Genomic DNA, 10000 nt, shown 5'->3' with positions numbered 1-10000 from the left:
TGTATTTTTTTATGACAAAAAATAAAAATACCCCCCACCCCCGGGTCCGTGGGACAAATTTTCAAGCGTTGACCGGTCCGCAGTTACAAAAAGGTTGGGGACCACTGATATAAATGACATTTGTAAAGTTACAAAGGACTTAAAGTTAGTTCTATTTTTTAATTGTTTTTTTAAATCAACATTAAAAAAAACTCAAGATACACTTACAATTAGGGATGATGTTCGAAAACCAGTTCTCCCGATGCTTCGATAAGAAAAGAACCGATTCCATGGATTCGAATCCCTTTTTGAGAACCGGTTCCCGTTATCAAAGCCACTATACCGTATTTTTGCAACCATAGGGCGCACATACTTGCCAACCTTGAGACCTCAGAATTAGGGAGATATTCAACAGGCCGCTGGGGGGTATTAGGGCTGCAACAACTAATTGATTAAAATCGATTATAAAAATAGTTGGCGATTAATGTAGTCATCGATTCGTTGGATCTATGCGCATGCGCAGAGGTTCCTTTTTTATTTTTATTTTTCTATTTTTTATAAACCTTTATTTATAAACTGCAACATTTACAAACAGCTGAGAAACAATAATCAAAATAAGTATGGTGCCAGTATGCTGTTTTTTTCTCAATAAAATACTGGAAAGGATAGAAATGTAGTTTGTCTCTTTTATCCGATTATTATTTGATTCATTGAAGTAACAATCGACAGATTAATCGATTATCAAATTAGTTGTCAGTTGTAGCCCTAGGGGGGTATATATATACACACAGTATATATATATATATATGTATATATATATATATACAGTATATATATATATATATATATATATATATATACATATATATATATATATATAAATATATATATATAGCTGTAATTCACTGAAATCAAGTATTTCTTTTATTTTATATAAATAAATAAAAGAAGGAGGATAGGGATGATGTTCGTTAAGGAATTATCGATGTCGATGCCATTAGCGAATCCTCCTATCGAACCGATTCCTCATCGAATCTCGTATCGAATCCAGATAGGTTGTTGTGTGCGCACCTTGTGTATGAACTGAGTTCCAAAAGCCATAGATGTTATGTGACCGGGCCGGCACGCTGTTTATATGGAGGAAAGGCGGACATGACTGAGGACAGCATGCGGACGCTAAAGGGTGAAGGTTTCAGGTGAGAGAGGACGCTAAAGGAACACCCCCAATATTGTTGTCCAGGTGGAAATCAGGAGAAATTCATGAGAATGGTTGCCCCGGGACATTTTCGGGAGGGGCACTGAAATTCGGGACTCTCCTGGGAAAATTGGGAGGGTTGGCAAGTATGGTAAGAAGGTACTTAGCCAACAGGAAACAATAGGTGAAGATAGGCGAACACACTTCCACACAGCTAAACATATCTTGTGGCATTCCTCAGGGATCAATACTAGGACCAAAATTGTTCAATCTCTATATAAATGACATTTGTAAAGTTACAAAGGACTTAAAGTTAGTTTTATTTTTTATTTTTTTTTATTAAATCAGCATAAAAAAAACACAAGATACACTTACAATTAGTGCACCAACCCAAAAAAACCTCCCTCCCCCACTCATTCACACTCTTTCACACTCTTTCATACTCATTCACACAAAAGGGTTGTTTCCTTCTGTTATTAATATTCTGGTTCCTACAATATATATCAATACAGTCTGCAAGGGATACAGTCTGTGAAGCACACATGATTGTGTGTGCTGCTGGTCCACTAATACTACTAACCGTTAACAGTTAATTTGACTCATTTTCATTAATTACTAGTTTCTATGTAACTGTTTTTATATTGTTTTACTATCTTTTTTATTCAAGAAAATGTTTTTTATTTATTGATCTTATTTTATTTTATTAAAAAAAAAAAAAAAGGACTATCTTCACCAGACCAGGTTGTCAATGAAATTAGATTGTGTAAAGGATTCAGCAACACACACCTTCATTTATGTACACTCCAAATTAGGGAACACAACAACAGATTGCATATGATCAGTAAACAAAATTACATTTTCAAAATAAGCATTTATATACAGTCCAGATAATGTCCAGGTTGGGCTCAGCAACACACACCTTCATTTATGTACACTCCAAATTAGGGAACACAACAACAGATTGCATAAAATATGTAAACAAAATTTAATTTTCTAAATAAGCGTTTATATACAGTCCAGATTATTTCCAGCAATACACACCTTCATTTATGTACACTCAAATTAGGAAACACAACAACAGATTGCATATAATCTATAAACAAAATTACATTTTCAAAATAAGCATTTATGTTCAGGTCAGACTCAGCAACACGCACCTTCATTTATGTACACTCAAAATTAGGGAACACAACAACAGATTGCATATAATCTATAAACACAATTACATTTTCAAAATAAGCATAAAGTTAGTTTTATTTGCAGATGATACAACAACATTTTGTTCAGGAGAGAACACACAGAAGCTAATACAAATAATAACAAGAAATGAACAAATTAAAAAGATGGTTTGACAAAAACAGACTATCTTTGAATAATGCTATTTGGTAACAGTAGAAGAGAAAGTCAAACACAAATACAAATAGACGGAGTAAATATTGAAAGGGTAAAAGAAAACACATTTTTGGGTGTAATAATAGATGATAAAATGAATTGGAAATCTCATGTAAAAAAAATACAACAATGTAGCAAGAAACACATTAATAATGAATAAAGCAAAACATGTTCTAGACCAAAAATCACTTCATATTTTCTACTGCTTGCTAGTGTTACCATATCTGAGTTACTGTGTAGAAATATGGGGAAACAACTACAAATGTGAACTTCATTCACTAACTGTGTTACAAAAAAGGTCAATTCGAATAATACATAATGTTGGATATAGAGAACATACAAACCCTTTATTTATTAAATCACAATTATTGAAATTCAACAATTTGGTGCATTTGCAAACAGCTAAAATGATGTACAAAACAAACCAGGAATGTACAACAATTCTTCTCAACAAAAGAGGAGAAATTTACCTTAGAGGAAAATCTAATTTAAGACATTTGTATGCTCGTACAGCATTTAAAACCTTTAATATATCAGTATGTGGAATTAAATTATGGAACGGATTAAGCAAAGAAATCAAACAAAGCCCCAATATGATTCAGTTTGAGAGACTGTTCAAACTACAAGTGTTCACAAAGTACACAGAACAAGAATTATGATGAACATCTTGAACCCTTTTTTTCTTATTGAGACAAAGATTATTTATATATTTAATATTTGTATGTTCACGATGGTATATTATTTATTTGTTCACTGTTATGTTGCAGAGAACAAGGAAATGGGATAAAATTGCTATGGTATGAAAATAGGTAGGATTAAATAAGCTCTGCTTCTTCCTACTCCTTTTTCGGACATGCTGTAATGAAACAACTGGAATTGTGTGATGCATCACATTGTATCGTATGCATGTTCCAAATAAACTGGAACTAAACTGAATAACACAACTAACTGTACCTAAAACCAAAATGAGGACACTCTTGTCTTTTGTACATGTCTTGCAGGAAGACACCTATGTTGATGGGGAAAATTATGGAAAAATCCAAGAGGATTGTCTACAGAAATTTTCCAGCAGGGATTACATCATGGAGCCTGCCATCTTTAACACCCTCAAAATGTTTGCACCTTTCTTTTCTTCCATAGTTGCTGCCATGTTTGATGTTGTATCATTTGCAGTGGGGCTGCACGATTTTGAGAAAAAAAACCTCATTGCGATTTGATTTGTGATTTCTTGACATAAAAATGCATAAAACTGCAAAAATAAGGAGTGAAGGAAGACATGTTACTTTTAGTCTGTCAATGAACATATTCTAGTCTCAAGGTGCCACACATTAGAACCTTTGTGTCAAGCCAGATCCGGCCCGCAAATGAATGATCTATGGCCCCCGGGATGATATTTGATTAGTATTAGAACCGGCCCGCAGGCCAGAGCCGCCTGCTGCTGTTTTCCACGCACCAATACTCCATCAGTGTTGGCGCTAGAAATTTATAAAATGGGGTCCCAGGTAGGGATGTCCCGATCCAGGTTTTTGCACTTCCGATCCGATACCGATATTGTTTTTGCACTTCCAATCCGATACCGATACTGACCGGTACATCATAATACAGTCATCACACAAGATAATCACATTGAATTATTTACATTATTTATAATCCGGGGTGTGGAGGGGGGCACCGGATGTAAGTGTCAAAAAGACAGCCAAAAGAGTTTGATTTGAGAATAAATCTAAAGTTAAAATATAGGGTAGAAATGCACCCATTTGCAGGAAATGTAGTCTTGATTTTCAAAATTTTCTTTCAAGGCTTGCATGTCAACATTAAAACATTCTTCTTCATACTGCATTAATATATGCTACTTTAAACTTTCATGCAGAGAAGGAAATCACAACAAAAAAAAAATCACAAATTTTTTCATACGGTGTTGATGTGGAAATTTTTGCCTCTGCATTTTGATGGTGTGGGCGTGTGGCACCGAATGGAGATAAGCGTCTCGACAGACGTTACAATATTTGAACAATGATGACGAAAACTGTTTTCTCTGTCGTGTCCGTGTGTCGAAAATTGTTATGCGCTTATTTTTTTATTTGATTTTGTGCGTGGCATATAATTGCTATGCGCAGAGGACGCTTGAGCAGTGCGCAATTGCACAGGCGCGCACCTTAGAGGGAACGTTGGTCACACGGCTGCGCTAGCCATGCTGCTACCTCTCTGCTGGGAAAGGGCGTATACGTATGTGACGTATGACGTGACAGTATGTGACGTGTGTAAGAAGGTGCGCTTGCTGTCTGTGAGAGGGAGACACAGAAAAGAGTGAGAAGAGCCTGTCGTGTAATGCCAGCAGCTAAAAGCAACTGCGTGAGAATCCACAGACCTGTGGATGTGTTGAAGGTGTGCTGGAAAATGCGGAACGGAAATTAGGGAGCAGCAGAAAAATGGAATGTATTATTTAAATCGGTGCGTTGGAAAACACGGGCCGGAGTTTTTTTTAAAAACTGGATCTGGATCGGCATTTTCCCATGCCTTGCCGATACGCATTTTTTGGCAAATATCGGCGGCCGATCCGATCCAAATATCGGATCGGGACATCCCTAGTCCCAGGGACCATATCAAGTCATAAAAATGGGGTCCCACAGTCAATTTTTGGGGTCCCGTTTTTTTTTGTAACTGTTTTGCAAAGAAATGATAAATGTATGCATTATCCCGTTATATCTCACATTCTATATTGTGTTTTGGGAAAAGGTTGTCATAAACGTTACTTAATTCATTAAACAAAATAATACACAAGAAAACAAATTTTTTTGCATATGTAAATGTATTCAGTTATAAACATTCATTCACTTTCTTATTTCCTTCATGGATCTAAACTTTACCGCGGCTGGTATTTTTTCTATATTTTTATTGTAATATTTTCAGAATGTGTTTGTTCTATTTTTGGCCAAAGTAAGACAAAGAAAACGATCTGAAGTTGTCTTTATTTTTTTAGTTTCAATGTCATGATTTTAATAGTCTGGGTCGCGTGTGCACAGATTTTCCTCCATGCGGCCCCTGAGCTAAATGAGTTTGACACCCCTGCATTAGAACAATATGCAATAATTTACTTTCAAAAATATTTAGCCTTATGCTGACAGACTCTGAGCTTTTGTGTACATAACGCTCTTAAACTGAAGAAATAATAAAACACTATACAGTGTTTATAATGTAATGTAATGTATTTGTAATACATAATAATGCAAGTAACCGTTTAAAAGGATATCAACTTTTATGTCTCATTACTGTAGAATTGTTTACCATTGTACTGTAAATGCAAGTTCAAACGTTACCCTAAATAAATAAACAAATATTACATGCACTCTCATTTATGTAAGCAAACATCTAACTTAAATATTGAACAACTTAATGTGCATTTTTTCCCCAGTTGAAAAAACAAGCTTGGATGTTTCCGTTTATTGCCATCGTGCATTCTCGCTCATTCGTCCGTGTTGATGGGCTCATATTGCCCATCCGATTTGAAGCTGAAATATTAACACAACCAGACATTTGGCTTTGTAAACTTATTTTTTTACTTAGCTGCACTTGTCACTGGTGAGTCGTGACTAGGGAGGCTGTCTATCTGTACTTCTTGTGCGTGTAAAGCTGGTGTCCCGCTGTCTGCCAAAGGTTGTGAATGAGTGTAAAGAGGGCTCACACATTTTTTTGCGGTTCTTATACACACACCATAATAATACTCGTATGTTGAAGCACAGTACGTCTGACTATGGTAGGCGTAATACTCCCACAATCCATCAAGCGGTGTGGCTTCATAGCTTACCAAAGTCGTACTAAAACATTTTGACAGATTTTTGAGTGCCGTGTATAAGGTTTATATTCTCCATGGAACATTTAAAGTTTTGGTGTATTTACATCTCTTATGTGTGACTGCTATCTACTGGTCACACTTATCATTACACCATATAACCAAATAAGATAGCTTTGAGGTCGGTAAGCACAACCAGAAGTATTCCGTACATTAGGCGCACCGGTTTATAAGACGCACTGTCCATTTTTGAGAAAATGAAATGATTTTAAGTGCGCCTTATAGTCCAAAAAATACGGTAATTTTACTGTACAGTAAACCCGCTCAGGTGCTTAGAGTGAGACCTCCTTCTCCCTGTTGTAAGTGAGAGACAAACAAATGCAATTCTGATTGTTGTACATGTCTATCACTCAAATGGCAGTGACGGTGGACAAAAAAGAAAAAAACTTGCATTTACTTTGCTTTATCGCATTAATTATAACCTCAATGTTGATTAATCGTGTCAGCCTAATTTGCAGCTTTTTTAGGTTTTATTGAACATGGAGAAAATAAAGCAGAACTCCTTTTCACCGCAGGTATTTCCAGGCGGGCGGTTCTCCGGAACACGTCATCCAGCTTTTGTCCGAAAACTACTCGGCCGTGGCTCAGACTGTAAACCTGCTGGCCGAGTGGCTCATCCAGATGGGTCAGTTCACACATCTGCATCTTTTAGCTTCCTTGGTGCTCACCAGTTAACATGTTGATGTGTGTTACAGGTGTGGAGCCTGCGCAGGTCCAAGAACGAGTTGAAAATCACCTCAAGAGTCTGTTGATAAAACACTTTGACCCCCAGAAAGCCGATTCTATTTTCACTGTGGAGGGAGAGGTGAGATCTTGTAGGATTTGCCACTTTATAATGTTCATTTTGTTGACTACAATTATCGTCAACAACATATTTTTCCCCGTCTAAAACAGGTGAATTTAGTTCAAGTGGTTTCCAGACAACTTCAAAGATGCCTTTTGTATTTTAGTCGACAACATTTACTGTCATTTCAAATCAATTTCGAATACATTTTTGTAAAAAGACTATGACTCAGTTTAAATAAAAAACTGCTGTCAAAATGACCACTGTTGACTAAGACCACAGGTGTCAAAATCAAGGCCCGGGGACCAGATCTGGCGCGCCACATCATTTTATCTGTCCCGCAAACACCTGTAAATGATATGTGTCAATAAAGTACTTCATATTTTCTCACTAAATGTAATTTTTTAACATTTTGACAGAAAAAATATATGTACGGCTTGAAATTGCATACCTTTTAAACTTTAATAGTATCCAATATTGCATCAAATATTACAGTATATTATCATACTTTCCAAACATGTTTTTGTATAAATAAAAATGTATACTTAAATATCTGCTTGACTTATGATTTTACAGCAAACTACCCATCAAAATTATAAAAATGACTACAAATTTTACGCTGTTCTTTATGGCATATTGTTGTAAATGGAAAAACAATACATTTGTTTTTACGGTAGAAAAATTGGCAGCTAGGTTGCCAGAATAAGACAATAACTGTTTGTACTGTTTTTCCATGAACAATATAATGTTGTAAAAACCAATGTAAATTTTACACAAGCTGCCTTCTTTTTCTGTAAAACCCCCTCAAAAACAGTGGTACTGTTTTTCCATTTACCGTAAAATGTTGTAAATGTAAAGTTTTTACTGTAAAATGGACAGTCTACTTAAAACAATTTATATAATTCATAATGAAATCCAGAGGTAAATTCATACATTATTCACTGTTACAAGCGGCCCTATGAGGGCAGCCATAACGGCCATGTGCCCCTCAATGAAAACCATTACAGCAGATCCACTAATGGCATTTGTTTACATTCAGGCGCGCTATCTTTTGTTAGCGGTGACGCCGGTGAGCTATTGTATCCTCCTACGGTGTGTAGTGAAGCATGTTTAGCTATTTCTCGTATTCCAGTGATAATGTTACATGTAAGAAACTCACTTTATTTGTCGCCATGGAGGCGAGGATTAGTGATTTAGAAGTAGCTAAAACACTGCCGACTGCGGATGCATGTTAGCTGTTAGCTGTTTCAACATGTTCTGTCTACACTTTTGTTAAAATGCAATAATCACTTATTCTTCTGTTTTTTGATACTTTACATTCGTTTTGGATGATACCACACATTTAGGTATCGATCCGATACCAAGTAGTTACAGGATCATACATTGGTCATATTCAAAGTCCTTGTGTGTCCAGGGACGTATTTCCTGACTTTATAAACAGACTGCAGCTATGTTTATAGTAATGGTTCAGTTACCCACAGAACCATTTTGGTTAGCCGCCAGTGTTATAACTTCACCTTTATCTTTACTTTTTACATCCAAATGATTCCATTCTCCCTTTTCTGTCTACACACTGTGTCTGCTTGTAAGTACTCTGTGTGTGTGTATGCGCTGCCGAACATGCTCTTCTGCTCCTAAAACCAGCAATGTCACAACATGATGACGTACCGTCGTGCCCTTAAAAAAAAGGGAGGGAGGTACTTTTTAGAGGCGGTATAGTACCGAATATGACTCATTAGTATCGCGGTACTATACTAGTACTGGTAAACCGTACAACCCTAATATGGAGTAATCTTTTTTAAACAGTACAATCACTAATTTGAGAAAATAAAATGAGGCTTATGGGGCGTGACATAATTAACCCAGTTTTCCCAGTATGAAGTCCATTTCTCCAATTTATAATTAATGCAACCATTTTTTTCACATTGTCATTATGGGGTATTAAAATGAATGTATTCTATTATGGAATGAGGCTGCAACATAACAAAATGTGGAAAAGTGAAGCGATGGGAAGACTTTCCTGATGTTGTTTTACTTTACGGACTGTGCCAGAATGCAGAAGTTAGTTAAGGTGGGACTGCCTTGGGTGTCAAACCTTCAGTCTGTTTGGACCCAATGAAACTGACCTTGGTGTTTCTAGACTCCCGCTTGGCTGGAGCAGATGATTGCACACACAACATGGCGGGACCTCTTCTACAAGCTGGCCGAGGCTCATCCCGACTGCCTGATGCTGAACTTTACAGTCAAGGTGGGCGCTCACCTGAATAAACAGGAAGAGTGATAATGAAAGTATGTGGAAAACACCTCGGTACAAGTCAGTGTGTGTGTGCAGCTGATTTCAGACGCGGGCTACCAGGGTGAGATCACCAGCGTGTCCACCGCGTGTCAGCAGCTAGAGGTTTTCTCTCGGGTGCTGAGAACGTCTTTGGCCACGCTGCTGGATGGAGGAGAGGAGAACTTGGAGAAGAACCTGCCAGAATTTGCTGTGAGGCCCGTTGTTATAGAAAAGTAGAGCATTGTAGTGTGTTTACTGAAGTGTTATGTTTGGAAAAAATCCTTCAGAAAATGGTGTGTCATGGCGAGCACACCTACCTCTTTGCTCAGGCGATGATGTCCATCCTGGCCCAGGAGGAACAAGGCGGCTCTGCCGTGCGCCGGATCGGTCAGGAGGTGCAGAAGTCTGCCCACAAGAGGTACTTTTGTCCTACTTATGACACAATACTTTATCAGCTGGCCTTTTGGTTGGTCACACAAGAAAATAATGTACAGTAGAACCTCTATTTACGAACTTAATTGGTTC

The 10000-nt window shown here is 37.1% G+C and overlaps 1 protein-coding gene across 2 annotated transcripts in view; it reads left to right on the top strand.

Annotated features, from left to right (window-relative positions):
- nelfcd (negative elongation factor complex member C/D) overlaps positions 1-10000 on the top strand; it is a 24227-nt gene that overhangs the window by 827 nt on the left and 13400 nt on the right. The window contains exons 2-7 of one of the 2 annotated variants that reach the window (XM_061984773.2): positions 3568-3680; positions 6932-7041; positions 7112-7221; positions 9341-9448; positions 9533-9685; positions 9763-9893. In XM_061984773.2, the coding sequence (XP_061840757.1) occupies positions 3568-3680; positions 6932-7041; positions 7112-7221; positions 9341-9448; positions 9533-9685; positions 9763-9893 (725 nt within the window). The remainder of the gene's footprint in view (positions 1-3567; positions 3681-6931; positions 7042-7111; positions 7222-9340; positions 9449-9532; positions 9686-9762; positions 9894-10000) is intronic. The other variant, XM_061984774.2, reaches the window with a different exon arrangement.

Source organism: Nerophis lumbriciformis, linkage group LG23, assembly GCF_033978685.3.
Source record: "Nerophis lumbriciformis linkage group LG23, RoL_Nlum_v2.1, whole genome shotgun sequence".
NCBI classification, from domain to species: domain Eukaryota; kingdom Metazoa; phylum Chordata; class Actinopteri; order Syngnathiformes; family Syngnathidae; genus Nerophis; species Nerophis lumbriciformis.
Note: the sequence above shows the minus strand (reverse complement) of the source record. Positions and strands in the feature narration are given on the sequence as shown.